General features: G+C 36.0%; 1 protein-coding gene and 2 pseudogenes across 1 annotated transcript in view; all 3 read left to right on the top strand.

The window, feature by feature from the left end:
- The window catches only part of CENPC (centromere protein C), a 79,118-nt gene extending 63,258 nt beyond the window's left edge, over positions 1-15,860 (top strand). Inside the window, exons 14-19 of the mRNA XM_007454456.1 lie at positions 5,265-5,369; positions 6,161-6,289; positions 6,869-6,964; positions 8,865-9,019; positions 14,527-14,617; positions 15,790-15,860. Coding sequence (XP_007454518.1) covers positions 5,265-5,369; positions 6,161-6,289; positions 6,869-6,964; positions 8,865-9,019; positions 14,527-14,617; positions 15,790-15,860 — 647 coding nt within the window. The remainder of the gene's footprint in view (positions 1-5,264; positions 5,370-6,160; positions 6,290-6,868; positions 6,965-8,864; positions 9,020-14,526; positions 14,618-15,789) is intronic.
- Positions 15,861-16,510: 650 nt separating this feature from the next.
- Positions 16,511-17,159, top strand: LOC103091473 (60S ribosomal protein L10a pseudogene; annotated as a pseudogene).
- Positions 17,160-21,104: 3,945 nt separating this feature from the next.
- Positions 21,105-21,845, top strand: LOC103091200 (N-acylneuraminate-9-phosphatase pseudogene; annotated as a pseudogene).
- Positions 21,846-22,336: the final 491 nt, after the last annotated feature.

Genomic DNA, 22,336 nt, shown 5'->3' with positions numbered 1-22,336 from the left:
CCAGATGGATTTACAGGCCAATTCTATCAAACATTTAGATAAGAGCTAACACCCATCCTTCTCAAACTCTTCAAAAATATAGCAGAAGGGGGAATACTCCCAAACTCATTCTACAAAGCTACCATCACCCTGATGCCAAACCCAGACAAAGATGTCACAAAAAAAGAAAACTGCAGGCCAGTATCTCTGATGAACATAGATGCAAAAATCCTCAACAAAATACTAGCAAACAGAATCCAACAGCACATTAAAAGGATCATACACCATGATCAAGTGGGGTTTAACCCAAGAATGCAAAGATTCTTAAGTATACGCAAATCAATTAATATGATACACCATATTAGCAAATTGAGGGATTAAAAACCATATAATAATCTCAATAGATGCAGAAAAAGCTTTTGACAATATTCAACACCCATTTATGAAAAAACTCTCCAGAAAGTCGGCATAGAGGGAACCTGCCTCAACATAATAAAAGCTATATATGACAGATCCACAGTCAACATCGTTCTCAATGGTGAAAAACTGAAACCATGTCCTCTAAGATCAGGAACAAGACAAGGTTGCCCACTCTCACCACTAGTATTCAACATAGTTTTCGAAGCCTTAGCCACAGCCATCAGAGAAGAAAAAGAAATAAAAGGAATCCAAAGTGGAAAAGAAGTAGTAAAACTGTCACTGTTTGCAGATGATATGATACTATACCTAGAGAATCCTAAAGATGCTACCAGAAAACTACTAGAGCTAATCAATGAATTTGGTAAAGTAGCAGGATACAAAATTAACATACAGAAGTCTCTTGAATTCCTGTACACTAATGATGAAAAATCTGAAAGTGAAATCAAGAAAACACTCCCATTTACCATTGCAACAAGAAGAATAAAATACCTAGGAATAAACCTACCTAAGGAGACAAAAGAACTGTATACAGAAAAATATTAGACACTAATGAAGGAAATTAAAGATGATACAAACAGATGGAGAGATATATCATGTTCTTGGGTTGGAAGAATCAACATTGTGAAAATGACTATACTACCCAAAGCAATCTACAGATTCAGTGCAATCCCTGTGAAACTACCAGTGGCATTTTTCACAGAACCAGAACAAAATATTTCACAATTTGTATGGAAACACAAAAGACCCTGAATAGCCAAAGCAATCTTGAGAAAGAAAAACAGAGCTGGAGGAATCAGGCTCCCGGACTTCAGACTGTACTACAAAGCTACAGTAATCAAGGCAGTATGGTACTGGCAAAAAAACAGGAATATAAATCAATGGAACAGGATAGAAAGCCCAGAGATAAAGCCATGCACATGTGGTCACCTTATCTTTGATAAAGGAGGCAAGAGTATACAATGGAGAAAAGACAGCCTCTTCAATAAGTGGTGCTGGGAAAACTGGATAGCTACATGTAAAAGAATGACATTAGAACATTCCCTAACACCATACCCAAAAATAAACTCAAAATGGATTAAAGGCCTAAATGTAAGGCAAGACACTGTAAAACTCTTAGAGGAAAACATAGGCAGAACACTCCATGAGATAAATCACAGCAAGATCCTTTTTGACCCACCTCCTGGAGTAAAGGGAATGAAAACAAAAATAAACAATTGGACCTAATGTAAATTAAAAGCTTTTGCACAGCAAAGGAAACCATAAACCAGACGAAAAGACAGTCCTAAGAATGGGAGAAAATATGTGCAAATGAAGCAACTGACAAAGGATTAATCTCCAAAATATACAAGCAGCTCATGTAGCTCAATATCAATAAAAAACCCAGTCCAAAAATGGGCAGAAAACCTAAATGGATATTTCTCCAAAGAAGATATGCAGATTGCCAACAAACACATGGAAATATGCCCAACATCACTAATCATTAGAGAAATGCAAATCAAAACTACAATAAGGTATCACTTCACACCAGTCAGAATGGCCATCATCACAAAATCTACAAACAATAAATGCTGGAGAGGGTGTGGAGAAGAGGGAACCCTCTTGCACTGTTGGTGGGAATGTAAATTGATACAGCCACTATGGAGAACAGAATGGAGGTTCCTTAAAAAAATAAAAATATAACTATCATATGACCCAGCAGTCCCACTACTGGTCACATACCTGAGAAAACCACAATTCAAAAAGAGTCATGTACCACAGTGTTCATTGCTGCACTATTTACAATAGCCAGGACATGGCAGCAACCTAAGTGTCCATCAAGAGATGAATGGATAAAGAAGATGTGGCATATATATATATACACACACACACACACACACACACACAATGGAATATTACTCAGCCATAAAAAGAAATGAAATTGAGTTACTTGTAATGAGGTGGATGGACTTAGAGTCTGTCATACAGAGTGAAGTAAGTCAGAAAGAGAAAAACAAATACCGTATGCTAACACACATATATGGAATCTAAAAAAAAAAATGATTCTGATGAACCTAGGGGCAGGACAGGAATAATGACGCAGACGTAGAGAATGGACTTGAGGTCACGGGGAGGGAGAAGGGTAAGCTGGGACGAAGTGAGAGAGTAACATTGACATATATACACTATGAAATGTAAAATAGCTAGCTAGTGGGAAGCAGCTGCATAGCACAGGGAGATCAGCTCAGTGCTTTGTGACCACCTCGATGGGTGGGATGGGGAGGGTGGGAGGGAGGCGCAAGAGGGAGGGGATATGGGGATATATGTATACATATAGCTTATTCACCTTGTTATACAGTAGGTCTAACACAACATTGTAAAGCAATTATACTCCAATAAAGATGGTTAAAAAAAAAATGTATTACAATCCTATGTTTTAACTAGCCACGGTATCTTTCTTTCTGATAACTGAATTTATTTTGCAGATAACACAAGATTAAGTTTAGCTTCCTCTATGTAAAATATCCATGTAAGATTATCTAACCAACTATCATATAAGTCAAAAATGAGTTCAAAGAGAGGAAACAGTGCTGAGGAATGATTCTGAATATATGTGATTAAATTTAAACAATGTATATTTGTCTTCTGTTGCTGTGTACCAAATTACTACAAATTTAGTTGTTTAGACAACACACATTATTATCCCTTGGTTTCCGTGGGTTAGGAGCTAAGGCACAAATTAGCTGGGTCCTCTGTTCAAGGGTTTCACAGGCTGCAGTCCAACGTCTCAGCCTGGGCCATGATCTTACCTGAAGCTCGAGGTCCTGTTAACCACCACAAGCTCATGTAGTTGTTAGCAGAATTCAGTTCCTTGGAATTGTAGGACTGAGGTACCTGTTTCCTTGGTGGCTGTGAGCCATGGGCCACTAGTCTTGACTTCTAGGGGTCACCTGCAGTTCCTTGTCGCATGACCCTTTTCATAGATCTTCACGGTATGGCAGCTTGCTTCTCCAAAGTGAGCAAGGAAGAATTTTTCTCTCCTTCTGGTAGTGTCTTATATGTATGATCATGATGTAATCACAGAAGTGACTTCCCATTGCTTTTGCCATATTCTGTTGAGTGTGTCATAGGTTCCACATGTATCCCAGCGAAGGGGATTATATAAAGGTGTGTCTCATTGCTCACACCTTAGGATGTGTCTACTACTTAATGCTAATATGATTGGGGATTTATAAGTACTAAGTAAGGATTTTTGCAGTGATAGCTTGAAATCCACACTATCTTAACAAAACTTGGTGTGGTGGGGAGGAGAGTAGGAGTGGAAGAGGGGTAATAAAAGTAGTCTAAAAGTTTCATTTTACTAAATGAGAAAAAGGAGAAGACAACATCTTGGTAGGGGATATAGTTTTTGTTGTTTTTTTTTGCTGTACGCAGGCTTCTCACTGTTGTGGCCTCTCCCGTTGCGGAGCACAGGCTCTGGACACCCAGGCTCAGCAGCCATGGCTCACGGGTCCAGCCGTTCCATGGCACGTGAGATCTTCCCGGACTGGGGCACGAACCCGTGTCCCCTGCATCGGCAGGTGGACTCTCAACCACTGCGCCACCAGGGAAGCCCCAGGGATATAGTTTTTAATATAATGATGGAGAAATGAGTATGACTGTTGAGTGTCAGGAATGGGAAGGTAACCAATATTAGAGTGAAAAAGCACAGTAAACTTTGAAATGACCAAGGTTTGGGGTATGGAGGAAGGAATGGTATTCTGACCAAACCAGTGAGAATGAGGGAAAAAAAGAATCACTGATGTAAAATAACCTGTAAATATAAAGTAAAATGGAAGAAATAAATAGATGTGTATTACTTGTTATACTAAATAAGTGTGAATGGATTGAATTCCTCTAGTAAGATAGAGACTATCAGATTTGGTTAAACAAAACAAACTTACCTATGTGTTTATAAGAAATACTTAAAACAGGTTTTAAAATAGAAGATTATCAAAGAATTAAGTATGCTAATATAAACAGAAAGAAAGTATATTTTTAATATTAGGTGAATTGAAATTTAAGGTTAAAAGTGCTGAACAGGATGAAGGACTTGTAATAATAAAATTAGCACTTTATGAAGAAGATAGAAAAATCATAAAGTACTATGTACCAAACAATCTAGCAACTAAAATGTGTAAAGGAAAAAAACTAAGGAGAAGCAAGGAGATTTTAATTTAAACAATACAGTTAGACTGGGAGATTTTGTTAAACCACTTTCAGAATTGACAACTCCAGCAAACCAGAAGTAAGAACATAGGAAGTTGATTATGTAGCCAACAAACTTAGTATATAGAACTTTGCCTTGTTCAAATAAAATGAGTAGATATGTGTGTATACACACAAACACATGTATACATAACCACCCCTGATTTATAAACTTCCTATTGTTGAGCATTTAGGTGGTTTTCAGTTTGCTTTTTGCTTTTTCTTTTCTGTTTCTATTATGAACAGTACTACCATGAATGTACTTAACACCTATATCTTTGCCCATTTTTGTGAATATTTTGCAAACTCATTTTCTAAAGATGAAATTTCTACATCAAACAGTATTACAATTATAGGTATTGTCAAATTGTCATCAGTTTATATTTCTACCTACAATATATGAGAATTCCGGTGTACCTTTAACATCATTAACCGTGAATGTTACCATGTTTTTAAATCTTTTCCAATCTAGTAGCTTGGCATTTCTTTAATAACACAAATATGTCTTAAAATTTGTTTTTCTAGTGTTTTGTCTAAAAGCATTTGTGTTCTAGAAAGTATTATCAATCTTTTCACTGCAGAGTATCATCCAGCTAAACATATATGTGCATATATGTGCATTTTTTGATGTCTTTTTACAGTATTGCCCTCCAACACACCAAATGTTCGCAGGACCATGAGAACACGATCAAAACCTTTGGAATATTGGAGAGGGGAGCGAATAGATTATCAAGGGAGGCCATCTGGTAAAATTTATGCTTTAGTGTCTCAAAATAATAATAATGATAATTGCTACAATTTATTTACGTTCATTATGTGCCAAGTACTGTCTTATGTATTTACATACATTACCTTATTTAATCATTATCCTCCAAAAATGTGACAATAGATTCAAGTCCAGATTTCTCTGATTACTATAGAGATGCTGATTTGTTTTCTTTTTGGTAGCAATTTGAGGTGAGCATGTGGCTTGATAGAGTGTTATTATTTTTATACTACCTAGCAAGGGTTTTAATTGCATAAAATGAAGCATTAGGTCAGAACATGAGAAAATTATAACTGTCAAAGATTAAGTATTCCCCATTATTATTCTCATTCTATTTTCTTATATTTTTCTACAAAAATTGTAGAGGGTGGGAAAGAAAGTATAGTGAGTGTTATCATAAAGTTATTTCCTTTCTTTTGATGTATATTTCTGAGTCAAAGGACTAAACTGACATGTGGATTACTATAAATAGTTCATTGCTGATCTTTGTGTTCTTTGTTTTTTACACTTCCACTGATGACTTGATTTCAAGCAATAGAGATCATTCAGTCATGTTTCATCAGTGCTTCTAGATTTAGGATAGTTAGAGACAAGTGAAATTGGTTGCTATTTGTGTTGTTTGAATTTTTAACTGTAGAGTGTGGTAAAACTAATGTATTCTTTGATACTTTGAAAGGAAATGTGCTGTACTAATTTAATGAGTTTTGTTTCAAGATTTTCACTTTGCCAGGTATGATAATTTACCTTTTTTTTTTTTTGGTTAAATTTCAGGAGGATTTGTGATTGGTGGAATACTGTCCCCAGACAAAGTATCATCTAAAAGGAAAGCAAAAGGAAACTTGGGAAGAGTCAATACAATAGTTAATAGGAAAAGGATCTGTCTTGATAATGATGAAAGAAGTATGAACTTATTCCTTATTTTATAACAGTGCTTTGAGAAGTAGCTCTTTGCAAATTTTGAAATATATCTCTAAAAGCTTCAGATATACTACTACTTCAGGGTAAATTATCTTTTTAATGTCCCTTTTTTTTTCAGATTTTGAAAGTGAACTAATTTTATTCTTTAAAAAAAATCATTAATAGCAGAGTGTAAAACATTTCCACCTGAGTAAATTGACCTGTCAAATGAAGCTTATCTTTTCCATTCTCGAATTATGGTTAAAATAAACATGTTAAAGAATTTTTTAAAGTGTATTGTATACTTCAGCTCTCTTAGAGAATATGCAAAACACCATTTAACTTCTTGATGATGCAAGAGTTCAAAAGCTGTCAGAAAATAAGTTTAGGATGTTTGCTTCTGTGGTAAATCATTGTGATTTTTGAATTTTTGTTTATCAAAGTGGTCATTGATAAACAGGAAAAAGATATACCTCTGGCAATTTTTATTTACAACTTGTCCATAGCTGTATTTCATACTAGATTTTTTTTAATGGAAAAGAATTTTAAGTAAGTAGTATTTCAGTGGTATTTCTTTTACAGAGAATAAATTCGTGGTAAATCTGAATATACCTCTGGGAGATCCTTTGCAGCCAACGAGGGTAAAGGACCCAGAAACACGAGAGATTATTCTTATGGGTAAGATCAGGGTTGATATTGAGAATACTTAATTTAACAACTAGTAAGGACAAACAAGTCTGGCTTGTCTGCTTTCTCTTTCTCTCCCCAGATCTTTCAGAGCCAAAGTCTAGTAGAGAGTCTAATTCAAATAAGCAGCCTGTATGAGGACTATACTAGGGGAATTGATGGCAGACAACCTCCAGGGTACATATAGTACCATGCATTTGTCCTCTGTGATACAAGTGCTACCATCAGGAGTGTTGCCTCTGCCAATAGGGTCCAGGCCTTCTTTGACCACGAGGACACAAGCGGACAGGGGCTGTTCATGGGGAACTCTAGCAAGTTAACTGGCAGACTCCTGGATACACTCTTACTGTGAGACCAGATGGGGATTGTGGCAGGATTTAGACAGCCTTTGGTGCTGTGAGATGCCAATATTAGTATCTGGGGTATAAAACCTTTCTGGAGATGACTAGCAAGGGCATCAGTCAGCCAAACAAATGCCATGCTGAACCTTAAGGCTGGTACAGGGTCCTAGAAGCCTCCTCCTGTACTTAATAGGCATTAAACATTTAGTGTCTAGGACAACATGGGAAGTCCCAAGGGATGGGCTATAGAGTGGTGGGGTTAAGTAGGGGACACTCAGCTATTTACCAACCAGGGAATATATACATACAGGAAATATTTAAATGTTTTAACAACTGTTTTGACTGTACCAGTGAGTACTTGGGACTATTTATCCCAAGTCAGAGGACAGATCTCTCAAACCAGAGAGGCAGTATTTACACTTAAAATTTTGACTGTGGCATAGGTTCCATTTGATATCTTAAATAGCAAAGTTATTTCTATATTCCACATTGTTTATTTGGCAACAGAGGTAGAAGCACAGAGAATTTTGTTTAGTGAAGTGTCTTAACTAAAAACATGCTATACTGTATCAGGTTAAAAAAGTTGTGTGTTGTCAAGAATTCATCAGTTTTTGTTTCTTGAGCCTATGTATTTTCTATATCCTGTAGTCTGTGGGAGTACAGTCAGAAGCTGATGATGGAAAAATGTATTAATTATAGGTCTGGAAAAGGTTGTAAGTAAAAGGGAAATTAAAAAGTGATATAGTAGGGCTTCCCTGGTGGTGCAGTGGTTGAGAGTCCACCTGCCGATGCAGGGGACATGGGTTTGTGCCCCCGTCCGGGAAGATCCCACATGCCGTGTAGCGGCTAGGCCCGTGAGCCATGGCCACTGAGCCTGCGCGTCCGGAGCCTGTGCTCCGCAACGGGAGAGACCACAACAGTGAGAGGCCCACGTACTGGAAAAAAAAAAAAAAAAGTGATATAGTAATTTGTGAGCTACAGTTAGAACTCCGGTTACTTAGAGGCTTTACCTGATAAATAAATAAAAATCTTGTTATTTAATAATCAGTCAAGCAAGCACAAAGGAATTTATTGACATGATGATGATACATTTGTATTGTGGCTATGTTAAACTTTTTAAAGATAGGAATCCTTTCTTATCTCTTAGCTGATTTTGTTTTCTGTCTGAGCTATTATGGGAAAAATAGTAATACTACCATTGTTATTATTAATAGCCAAGACTTACCTAATGCTTACTTTGTGCCAGTGTTTTAAATACTTTACACACTTTAAGTCATTTGATATTCACAGCTCTAACATAGATGAAGTATTATTATCCCATTTTATAGAAAAGAAAATGTAGACACAAATAGGATAAGCAACTTGGCTAAGTTCACACAGCTTGTAAGACAGAGATAGGATCTGACCTGTGGCATTCTAGCTCCAGAGTCAGTGATATTAATCACATCTATCTTTCTAAGGCAGGTTTATGTCTATATATGTGTGTATATGCTGTATCAGAGAAGTGTCATTGCTATTACTTTGTACTTATATATATTTTTTTCCCTTAGATCTTGTAAGGCCACGAGATACATACCAATTTTGTGTTGAACATGGTGAGTTGAAAGTATATAAAACATTGGATACACCATTTTTTTCTACTGGAAAATTGGTATTAGGACCACGTCAAGAAAAGGGAAAGCAGCATGTTGGCCTAGACACATTGGTGAGTGTATTTTTCCATATATTTATGTTTTGCTCTTGGCACAACTCTGATTTGTTGGACTTGATGAAGCGTTTCCTCAGAAATGATATATGATTACTATAGTGCACAGATAATTTTTTAGTTTTTTTCATCTGTTTAAAGTCAGTCAACCAATGGCTGTTTAAAAGTACTTGTTCTGTGCATAGCAGTGTAGGCTTGAGATTCAGAAGTTTAGGGAATCGTCTTTACTTAAAAGAATCCTTGAGGGCTTCCCTGGTAGCGCAGTGGTGAGAGTCTGCCTGCTGATGCAGGGGACACGGGTTCGTGCTCCGGTCTGGGAAGATCCCACATGCCACGGAGTGGCTAGGCCTGTGAGCCATGGCCGCTGAGCCTGCGCGTCCGGAGCCTGTGCTCTGCAAAGGGAGAGACCACAACAGTGAGGCCCGTGTACCGCAAAAAAAAAAAAAAAAGAATCCTTGAAATTAGTTTTGCAAACAAATCATTAGAATTTTAGAGCTGGAGGGGATTATTGAGATTAAGTATAACAGCAGATTGAGGACTGGGAGCTAGTTGCTTCAATAAGTATTGAAGAATGAGGCCACAGCAGGGAGAGGCCCGCGTACCCAAAAAAAAAAAAAAAAAAGAATCCTTGAAATTAGTTTTGCAAACAAATCATTAGAATTTTAGAGCTGGAGGGGATTATTGAGATTAAGTATAACAGCAGATTGAGGACTGGGAGCTAGTTGCTTCAATAAGTATTGAAGAATATATTACTGTATATAGCAGTATTATTGGCTGAAGTTATAATGAGACTCAAGGTGAGTCTCTCTTCTCTGAGTCTGTCTCTCTGTCTCTTTCTCACTGGAGACACACACCCCTATAACATTGTATTTATATCAGATAATTTTTGCATTTTGAATTTGAAAATGAAAGATTTTTAAAATCACCAGATTTAAAGAATATTTAATATTATACCAGCATTTAAAACATGTTACATCTGAGGTACATCTTTCTGTAAGTAACATTTCAGGAACCTGTGAAATCATGGTTCAAAACAGTTCTTTTTACTGATAAACTGAAAGCCCACAAAGGAGAAACAGAAAGAGCATCAGGACCCTTCAGTTTATATTAACTAAGAAGGGCAAATCAAGGCAGGGAAAGGAAAAGATACACATAAGAGTAAAAGAATAATTTATTGCTATATCAGTATAGTATGTAGAATCCAGATCTAAAGTATTTATAAGTATTCTTTAATCCAATCTTAAAATGTCATAGATCTCCAGGTGGTATTAAAAGAGTAAATATAACATATTATACTAACTAAAGTAATAGATAATCCCTGTGTAATCATTAAGGAACAATTAATAATGAAAATACACATTATGAAATGTCATCATTGAACTAACTGTAGTTACCCATAAAGCTATAATGCCTTTATTCCTTTAAAAAAGGAATATTGAATAGTAAATATTTGGAAGTGTTTGAACATATGTAGCTCTTTATTTTAACATAGACAGTAATTGCAAAAATTGGAAATCACTGAAATGTGTGCTGCAGGAAAAAAATGGTTATATTATATTTTGACTTAGTAATGAGATAAACCATTATATGTGATAATCAGTTATATAGCACTTATATGTTCCAGGTGCTATACTAAACATTTTTATATTATTTTAAGTATATTATTTTGCAGAATAGCCATATAGGAACACCTTTAGGATAAATATTTAAGGAAACTGAAAAGTAGAAAATTCTTTTTGTTTTTTTCTGAGTAGAAATTAAAAATGAAAATGACAGAACCTTGAAGGAACTATAGAAAATAACATGTCAATAGGTGATTATAGTTTATTTTTGTTTCTTCTAAATATTGCCTTTAAGTTTTTATAATGAAAACTAGACTTAAAGGTTTTTTTTAATAACAAGGGGAGTATTTTTACATTTTTAAAAAATGAAGCACACTTTTAAATATATGCTTTTGAGAAACAAGAGCAAGATGGAGAACCAGCATAAGCCATTAACTCTTTCTTTCAAACTCAGGTCTAGATAATGAGTAAGAGAGAAAATAGCAGTGGTAGATTTGTTAAATTCAAACCACAGAAGAATGAACAAATTAACTACGGGAGTTTGTTGTGGAGCTCTCCTAGAAAACAAAAGGGTATTAAGAAATGGGAAATATTGGGACTTCCCTGGTGGTCCAGTGGTTAAGAATCTGCATTCCAATGCAGCAGATGCAAGTTCAGTCCCTGGTTGGGGAGCTAAGATCCCACATGCCGCGGGGCAACTAAGCCCGTGCGCCACAGCTAGAGAGAAGCCCACGCATTGCAACAAAGAGCCTGCGCACTGCAGTGAAGGATCCCACATGCTGCAACTAAGACCCGATGCAGCCAAATAAATAAATAAATAAATTAATTAATTAATGTTTTTAGAAAGAAAAGAAATGGAAAATATTAAAGTTAAGTGATGTGGAAGACCAGTCAAAAACCAGAAGAGAGAAAAAACCCAAATAAAAGGTAGAAATATATGAAAAACTAGACAATAATTGTTCCAGAGGTAAAAAATCAAAAAAGTGATAGCAACACACTTAAAGGAACCAGAGTTCCTTAGAGAAATGTCTGATTCCAGGCCTGGGACTGAGCTTGGAATATTTATCATACCTGATAGCAGACTATCAAAACCATTAGGATTGGGTCATAAGGTCTCAGGATCCAACTTGAAGATGCTGTCTCTGGACAAAAATATGAAAACTTGAGTATCAATAAGAATAACTTCATTGGATTGATACACATCAATTATATCTAAATCCATGAATTTGTAAGGCTACTACAAAAAGAAAAAATTCATCACTGTTGGAGAATTCTAGGAAGCCAACTCACTTTGACAAATATGGTAAGTAAAGGAAAATAATTAAACATTTATTCTGCTGTTCTCATATAAACTGTACTACTAGGTAATCAAATAATAGATGAGGGGAAGTTTATCCTTTTTAGAAATAGTCCAATTAATAAATGAAGAATGACTGTTAGAATGGACTATTACCATTTTACAACACCCAATAAACTATTGGTTCTAGCATCATTGTCTACTAACATCTAAAAAGAACACAACCAGACATTATGTGTCTCCTGATGGAAGAATACAACACTGTCTATGAAGTAGTCTTGCCTTCCCCACCTTCTTTAAAAAAAAAAAAAAAAAAAAAACCCACACACAACCACCTGAAGTTAAGTCCTTAGATCTAACCACCGATTTACAGGAAATAAAGAATGGCAGACTTTTCAGATGACAACCTGGCGTTGTAATAAGCAAAATCTAGCTGTGTAAAGATTTTTAAAACAAATTTTGCTGCTTGATTTCTTTAATAAATAAGGTGCAAGGAATAAAAAAGACAACCACGTGGAATGTATAGAGATCAGGGTCCTCAACCGTGGCACTATTGACATTTTGGACTCAATAATTCTTTGTTGTAGGGAGGCTATCCTGTGCATTGTAAGAGGTTTAGAAGCAACCCTGGCCTCTACACACTAGATTCCAGTAGTACCCCTCTAGTTGTGAGAATTAAAGACATTACCAATTGTCCCCTGAGGGACAAAATCACCCCCAAATTGATAACCACTCAATAGATTGAGTGCTTTAAAAGATAGATCAAGCACTGACCATATGTGACTCTTACTTGGATCCCAATTCAAACACACCCTTGAAAGTAAGACATTGAAGAGACAACTGGAAATTTGAATATTGACTGGGAGTTTAACACTAAATATTCATTTATTTTTATGTGTGACAACAGTGTTGTCATGTTTTAAAAAAGGACTTTGGTCTTTCAGTACACATTGAAATATTTACAGATGGTTTATGATGCTGGGCATTTATTTCAAAATAATATGGAATGGGGGAATCAGACTTTGAAAAGAGCAGGGTATCAGGGTTCAGTATTTATTTGTGGGAGGTCATTCTATTTTTGTGTATTTCAAAAGCATTCTTAGTAAAATGTTTGCAGAAATGGGGAGAGGTGTGCATAGAGAGCCAAACTGAATAGATAAAGAAAAAACGTCTATAAATACATGCTTGACTTTCTGGGTAGTATGTGTGTTCCTTTTTTTAGGCAAATTTTTTTGGATGTAATAAATATACTTATTTTATTAAATTAGAACCACTTTAAGAGTGTTCCATTGAGAGAGTATATTGTAGTGGCTAAGAACATGGATTCTGGAATCAAAGTACCTGAGTTCAAATTCCAGCTCTTCCATTTACATTGTGACCTTGGAAAGTTACACTTCTCTGTGCCTCATTTTTTTCATCTGTGAAAAGCTATTAAAATAGTACTGTCTCATTGGTAGATGCATACATTAAATGAGTAAAAGTGAAGTGCTTAGAACAGTGGCTGGCATGGGGTAAGTGCTGGATAAGTGCTAGCTGCTTTCGTTTTTCTGGTATTTTAGGCTCATTTTACAAAAGTGGTAAGAAAAAAAGGAGAAGGCATAATTCTCTGAGGCAAAATATTCTTGATGGCTGAATCTCAGAATTTGAATCTCAGAGTTTGAAGGCCCTACATTTTGTATTTAGTTGTCAAAAAAACAGGTCATTGCCAGGTGCTATCTATATATAAAATGTAAAATTTGCTGTGTTTGAATATGGAAGCCTGTATGACTGAGCACTATATTTATCCTCTTACTTAATGTTGATGCTTCTTTAAATGTACTTTTTTTTTTTTGCTTTTTGTTCTCTCTTTGATTCATCAGTCAGATTGTTACATATACCAAGCATGTAACCTTTAAAGAGGTGTACATAAAACCTAGCTATTTTTCTAGTATAGCTAAGTGATATTCTTTACAATGGTTCTGAATTTTCATAAACTGGTAAATAATAAGGAAGAACAAAAGAAATGTTTTCCTGTACTAGTACTGCTTTAACAAATTACCACAAATTTAAACAACTCTCATTTATTATCTCACAGTTACGTAGGTTAGAAATCAGGTGGGCTTGGCTGAGTACTCTGTTTAGAGTATCACTAGGCTGGAATCAAGGTGTTGTGAGATCTGTATTCCTCTCTGAAGGCTTTTAGAATGAATGTTTCAAATTCATTCAGGCTGTTGGCAGAATTCAGTTTCACGTGGCTGTAGGGCTGAGGTTCCTGTTTCCTCACTGGCTGTTGGCTGGGGTGTCTAGAAATAGTCTATACTCCTTGGCTTATGGCTCTCTTATCTTCAGTGCTAGCAACAGTGAAAGCCCTTTTCATGCTTCAAATTTCTCTGACTTCTCTGCTTCATCTCTCGTCTGCTTCCAGTAGGAAAATTGTCCACTTTCAAGTAAGGTTTATGTAATTAGATTGGGCCCATTTAGGTAATCCAGGATAATCTCACCATCTCGAGGTCTCCTTTGCCATGTGACGTAACAAATTCTGGAGATTAGAGCATTGATGTCTTTGGAGGGCCGTTATTCTGCCTACCACATTTACTTTTAAGTTTCTTTGGAGTGTAGTTGTTGTGGTGTTACAATTTGAAATGAGATTTTAATTTTTAATTTTACAGATTTTTTATGTTAACTTTGGTGACCTTTTATGTACCTTACACGAAACACCTTATATCATAACAACTGGGGATTCATTCTATGTTCCTTCAGGTAAGAATAATTAAAAACCTTTTCTTTCGTATAGTTGAATACTTATATAGTTGCTCATGAGCACCATGAAAATGGAAGCCACAGTGGTCAAAATGAAGCATGATATGATTGATGCCAAAGAAATTTGGTGCATATTTTCTTTTAATTTTTTTTATTAGATAAGTATATCAGTGTTTCGGTACATGAAAATTGAATGAGTTGCTAATTGCTGAATATAAAAATAGAAGATACGTTGTATCCAGAGTAGAAAGAAAATTACTCCCCTATGTTATCTCAAAGACATTATGTAGTCAAACAATTTTTAGTTGGTTATTTTAAACATACAGAATAGTGTGCTTCATCAGCTATTGGAGCACAAGTCTTTGGAGATAGGAATTTTAATTTATTCATTCATTCATTCATTCAACAAATGTGATTGAGAGTCTACCAAGCCTTGCTCTAAGGGTGTAGGATACATAAAAAAATCCCTGCCCTCATGGAGCTTACATTCTAATGAAAGGAGACAATAATAATAGCTATATTTATATATTCCTTTGTATGTGCCAACACTGTTGTGAACACAAACAAATGAATATAACAAAACAGAATCAGACTCATAGATACAGAGAGCAAACTAGTGGTTACCAGTGGGGAGAGGTGTAGAGGGAAGGGGCAAGATAGGGGAAGAGGAATAGAGGTACAGACTACAAGGTATAAAATAAATAAGATACAAGGATGTAATGTATAGCACAGGGAATATAGAAAATACCTTATAATAACTTTAAATGGAGTATAATCTATAAAAATAATTGAATCACTGTTATATACGTGAAACTAATATAACATTGTAAATCACCTATACTTCAATTAAAAAACCAAAAAAAACCACCCCAAAACATGATTGGGTTCAGAGGGAGATTTTTTTTTCCTATCTGCACCCTTGTCTAATTTGTTTTTGCATTTATTATCAAAATGATGTGAAATTTACATTGTTTTAAGCTTTATCTGGATCACAGATGGTCCTTGGATTTTTCAGTTCATGGAATTAAATAAGAGTTATTTGTTGTTAGATGATTTTTTTTTTAATTTGACACTATATACTGTAATAGGTCTTAGTGATGACTAAACATTTAATCAAAAGGGAATGATTCCTATGGAAATAATTTTTAATTTTCTTATCACTTTATTTCTAGGTAATTATTACAACATCAGAAATCTCCTGAATGAGGAAAGTGTTCTTCTTTTTACGCAGATAAAAAGTTGAAAGATGAAGCAAAGTTTAAATATGTGTGTATATATATATATTTACATACATACATATAAAACACATTGTGTAGTTGAGATGTTGTAATTATTTGTAATGTTTTAAAATATTCAGTGTTGCCTACTTGTTTCAATAAACATTTCAAACTTCCATATGTATCTTCTAATTTTTCCACGAATATACACATAGCCTGTAGTGATACCCATATTCATTGTAATTTAATAACATGAAAGGAACACCAAAATCACTGCTCCCAGTGATATACAGGCATACCTTGGAGAGGTTGTGGGTTTGATTCCAGACCACCACAATAAAGTGAATATTGCAATAAAGTGAGTCACGAATTTTTTGATTTCCCAGTGTGTATAAAAGTTACGTTTACACTATACTGTCATCTGTTAGGTGTGCAGTAGCTTTATGTCTAAAAATTAATGCATATAGCTTCATTTAAGAAATACTTTATTGCTAAAAAATGCTAACCATCATTGATACCTTCAGTGAGTCATAATCTTTTTGCTGGTGGAGGGTCTTGCCTTGAGGTTGATGGCTGCTGACTGATCAGGGTGGAGGTTGCTGAAGGTTGGGGTGGCTATGGCAATTTAAAAAAATAAGACAATAGCTTTTTTCTGGTTATTGCGGTGTGAGGCACCATGAGCAGCAAAGTCTCCTGTGACACCTTGTACGAGGCAGTGCGGAAAGTCCTACACGGGAAACAGTGCAAGCACCAGAAAGTTTTGGAGATGGTGGAGCTAAAGATCAGCCTGAAGAACTATGACCTCAGAAGGACAAACCCTTCTCAGCACCGTCAGGCATAAGTCTACTCTCCGCCCCAAGTTCTCCATATGTGTTTCGGGGGACCAGCAGCATTGTGATGAGGCCAAGGCTGTGGATAATCTCCCACATGGGCATTGAGGTGTTGAAGAAACTCAACAAGAATAAGAAACTTGTCAAGAAGATGACCAAGAAGTATGATGCCATTTTGGCTCCAGAGTCTGTGATCAAGCAGATCCCATGAATCCTGGGCCCAGGCCTGAATCATGCTGGCAAGTTCCCTTGCTGACCCCCAATGAGAACATGGTGGCCAGAGTTGATGAGGTGAAGTCCATGATCAAGTTCCAAATGAAGGAGGTGTTGTATCTTACAGAGGCTGTTGCCCACATGAAGATGACAGATGATGAGCTTGTGTACAACATCCACTTAGCTGTTAACTTCCTGGTGTCATTGCTCAAGAAAAATTGGAAGAACGTACAGGCTTTGTACATTAAGAGCACCATGGGCAAGCCCCAGCACCTATACTAAGGTACAGCTTAATAAACCATACTGCCACCATTAAAAAAAAAAAAAGACAACAATTATCAATTGCTGCATCTATTGACTTCCTTTCACAAATGATTTCTCTGTAGCATGCATTGCTGTTTGATAGCATTTTAAGTACAGTAGAACTTCTTTCAAAATTGGAGTCAGCCCTCTCAAACCCTGCTGCTGCTTTATCAACTATAAAATTCTAAATCCTTTGTCATCATTTCAACAGTCTTGTCATTTCTACAGTCATTCCATCATCTTCACCAGGTATAAATTCCATTTCAAGAAACAGCTTTCTTTGTTCATCCTTAAGAAGCAGCGCCTGACCTGTTAAAGTTTTATTAGGGTATTGTAGCAATTGTCACATCTTCAGACTCCACTTCTGATTCTAGTTCTCTTATTATTTCCACCACATCTTAAATTCCTTCCTCCACTGTAGTCTTGAACCACTCAGAGTCATCCATTAGGGTTGTAATCAACTTCTTCCAGACTCCTGTGTTCATGTCGATATTTTGACCTTTTCCCACGAAGCATGAGTGTTCTTAATGGCATCTAGAATGTTGACTCCTTTCCAGAAGGTTTTTCAATTACTTTCCTCAGAGGAATCACTATCTATGGCAGCTATAGCCTCGTGAACTATATTTCTTAACTAATAGACTTGAAAGTCAAAATTACTCCTTGATCCATGGGCTTCAGAATGGATGTTGTGTTAGGAGGCATGAAAACAACATTAATCTCATTGTGCGTGTCCAGTAGAGCTCTTGGGTGACCAGGTGTGTTGTCAGTGAGCTGTGATATTTTGAAAGGAATCATGGTTTTCTGAGCAGTAGTTCTCAACAGTGGGCTTAAAATACTCAGAAAACCATGTTGTAAAGAGATGTGCTGTCATCCAGGCTTTGTTGTTCCATTTATATACAGAGTACAAGCAGAGTAAATTTAGCCTAATTCTTAAGAGCCCTAGGATTTTTGGAATGGTAAATGAGTATTGGCTTCAACTTAAAGTCACCAGCTGTCTTTCCCCCTAAAGAGAGTCAGCCTGTCCTCTGAAACAAAAGCTAGACATTGACTTCTCCTCTCTAGGTATGAGTCTTAGATGGCATTTTTCTCAATATAAGTCTCTTTTGTCTCCACTGAAAATCTGTTGGCTTAATGTAGCCACCTTCATGAATTATCTTAGCTAGATCTTCTGGATAACTTGCTGCAGCTTCTACATCAGTACTTGCTTCACCTTGCACTTTTATGTTATGGAGGCAGTTTCTTTCCTTAAACTTCATGAATCAACCTCTGCTGGCTTCAGACTACTGCAGCTTCCTTACCTCTCTCAGCCTTCATAGAATTGAAGAGTGTTAGAGCCTTGCTCTGGCTTAGGCTTTGTCTTAAGAGGATGCTGTGGCTGGTTTGATCTTCCGTCCAGAACACTAAAACTTTTTCCCTGTCAGTAAGGCTCTTTCACTTTCTTATCATTCATATGTTCACCAGAGTAGCACTTTTAATTTCCTTCAAGAATTTTTCCTTATCTTGGCTCTTGTGAGTTATGCTGTAATGAACATAGGAGTGCAGATATCTCTTCTAGGTACTGATTTCATTTCCTTTGGATATATATGCAAAAGAGGGATTACTGAATTGTATGGTAGTTCTATTTTTAATTTTTTGAGGAACTTCCATACTGTTTTCTATTAAGGCTGTACCACTTTATATTTCCACCAACAGTGTAAAAGAGTTTTCATTTCTTCACATATTCACTAGCACTTGTTATCTTTTACCCTTTTGATACTAGCCTTTCTAACAGATTTGAGGTGATAAGCCATTGTGGTTTTGATTTGCATTTCCTTGATTAGTGATGATGAGCATCTTTTCATTTACCTGCTGGCCCTTTGTATGTCTTTTTTGGAAAATGATCTCAGTTATATATGAAGTCTAAAATCACATTCATAGAAGCAGAGAATAGAGCAGTGGTTACCAGGGGCGGTGAGGGGGGCGGGTGGAGAATATGGGGAGATGGTTGCTCAGAGGGTAGAAAGTTGTAGTTATGTAGAATGAGTAAGTTCTAGAGTCCTAATGTACAACATGATGACTATAGTTAATACTCTGTTGTATACTGGAAATTTGCTAAGAGTAGATTTCAAGTGCTCGCACCACATACAACACACACACATGGAAAACTGTGAGGAGATGGGTGTGCTAATTAGCTTGACTGTAGTAATCATTCCACTAAGTATATCAAAACATGCTGTACACCAAGCATCCCAGTCTGACTCAGAAATGCATGCACAGGGTGGACTTGAGAGAGCATGGCAAAAAGTGAAAGCCAAGGGGGACTTGAGAACTGGCTGCAATGTTGAATATATCTCCCATCTCACACAGAAAACAGCAGAGGGTAGAAGTGTTATAGACTCAAAGTGTATGATGTTAACTTCTGCCCAAATCATTAGCTGCCTATTAAGCTATTCAGAGACAGAGGCTACCCCTGGGGAGCCAGGATAAAAATTGAAATAAAGAATTTGAAAAAATGAGCAGAGACAGCCAATATCTCTACATCACAGGCCAATAGATTCCACAGACTGAGTATGGGCAAGATGATAAAATAAAAAACACTCCTTAGATGTAAAACACAGTCTAGAGTTGCTATAATTACCTAAAATGTCTAGTTTTCAGCCAAAAATTATTAGACATGCAAAGAAATAGAAAAGTGTGAAATGTACTAAGGAAAAAATCAGCAGCTAGTGGAAACTGAGTCTGTATGGGCCTAGATGTTAGATTAGCAAAGACTTCAGTCAGGAATTAATAGACAAGCTCAAAGAATTAAAGGTAAAAATGTTAAAAATGAGTCAACAGAAAAAATATATATATATAATCTATAGAGAAATATAGACAATAAAAATAACCAAATTTGAATTCTAGAGTTAAAAAGTGTGACAATTAAAAATAAAAATTATTAGATGGACTCAACAGCAAATTTGAGGTAGCAGAGATCATTTATTTGAAGATATATCAATAGAAAGTATACAAAGAATTTTAAAAGATTGAAAAAATGAACAGAAGAACCCTAAAGACCTGTGGTACAATGACAAGCATTCCAACATGTATAAAGGGAGTTGGTGAAGGAGAGGAGAGAAAGAGAAGAGAGAAAATTTTTGAACAATAGCTCCAAACTTCCAAAAGTTGATTAAAAACATTAACATTTAGATGCAAATAGCTCACCAAATCACTAGTAGGGTAAGTAAAAAGAGCACCATAACTAGAAACAACATAGTCAAAATGATAAAAGAACTCCTCAAAGGAGCCAGAGAAAATGACTCATCACATGGAAGGGAACAATAATATGTTTAACAATGGACTTCTTATCAGAAATGATGGAGGATAGAAGATAATGGAATGACACAGTGAAAGTGCTGGAACAAAAGAAACTAAACCCAGAATTGTATATCAGGTGGAACATTCATTCAGAAATGAAGTTAAAATGAAAATATTCTCCGGTATAAAAAAAATTGAAAGAATTTGTTGCTAATAGACATAACCTGTAAGAAACACTGAAGTTCTTAAGGCTGAAAAGAAAGACACCTGATGATAAGTTAGATACACAGGGTGGAATGAAGAGTACCAAAGGTATTAAATATAAAAGATTGGTTATATGTTTTCTCTTAATTGAAAAGAAGATAATCAAAGCAATAATTGTAACACCAACTTGTTGGGATATATAAATACACAATCAAATATATGCATATTATAATCTACACAACAATAGTACAGCTTAAAAGGGGAAAAGAAATGAAGCTACATAGATGCAAAGTTGCTATATTTTTACCAAAATGAAGTTAGCGGTGACCTGACAGAGACTAGGATAAATTTAACATGAATATAGAAATATCTGCAGCAGCCATTAAAGTAATAACTCAAAAGATACAAATTCAGGAGTTGGTGCGCCATGCAGGCAACAGTGGCATGGGGCTGAGCCAGGTGTGTGCTGTCTTCTTCGACCTGGACAGCATACTCATCAACATGCCCAGGGTGAGTCGGAAGGGCATGTTGGAGGTGATAAAGCTCTTACAATCAAAATACCATTTCAAAGAAGAGACTGAAGTCGTCTGTGACAAAGTTCAAATTAAACTCAGCAAGGAATGTTTTCATCCTTCTAATACATGCATTACTGACCTCAGGACTTTACACTGGGAGGAAACAATCCAGGAAACCAAAGGTGGTGCAGCCAATAGGAAACTGACTGAAGGATGTTATTTTCTGTGGAAATCTACATATTTACAGCATATGACACTAGCAGATGTCAAAGCCATGTTTACTGAACTTCAGAAGGATGTCTGCCTACTTTTATTAACAAATGGAGAAAGACAGACCCAGAGGGAGATTGAGGCTTGTGCCTGTCTGTCCTATTTTGATGCTAATGTTGTAGAAGGAGAGCAGAAAGTGGAGAAACCAGCACCTTCCATATTTTATTACTCCTGTGATCTCCTTGGAGTAGAGCCTGGGGACTGTGTGATGGTTGGTGACACACTAGAAACCGATATTCAAGAAGGCCTCAATGCAGGGCTGAAGGCAACAGTCTGGAAAGATAAAAATGGAATGGAGACATTGAAGTCATCCCCCATGCCACATTATATAGTTTCTTCCGTGCTAGAGTTACCTGCTCTCTTACAAAGAGTAGACTACAAAGTCAGTGTGTCAGCTTAAAGCACAGAAAGGGTTATGCTTATGAATTTTAGGGTCAAATTACAGAGTTTGAACTAAGGAAAGTTAAGAAATTCTGTATACTGTGACCCAGTTCTAAGAATAATTATACTTGTGTAATGACCAACCAACCATTGACTGGTATTTATATCTGAAAATCCAGTGTACATTAATACAAGTTGCTTTTAGTAGTGTAATCCAGAAAACTTGAAGTATATTTGTTAATCTGTGGCTTGAAATTTTTTTTAAAAAATTATGTTATTAATCTTTTAGCATCTTGGATCTATGAAGATACTAAGGAGGATAACATATATGGATGCACAAATGTAGATTTTATGTTTTGGCTTAAAAAGATATTTTTTAAAAATAGGTATTCTAAAATATGTATAATAGAGATTTATTAGAGCAGTTGGACCTGGTTAATATGAAGTACCAAGACACATGCAAATCAAAGCATATTTCATAGTGAAATTATTTTTGTATTTTCTGTTTTT

This window comes from Lipotes vexillifer, unplaced genomic scaffold (assembly GCF_000442215.2).
Source record: "Lipotes vexillifer unplaced genomic scaffold, Lipotes_vexillifer_v1.1 scaffold1478, whole genome shotgun sequence".
Lineage (NCBI taxonomy): Eukaryota > Metazoa > Chordata > Mammalia > Artiodactyla > Lipotidae > Lipotes > Lipotes vexillifer.
This window is presented reverse-complemented; position numbering and strand designations above follow the sequence as displayed.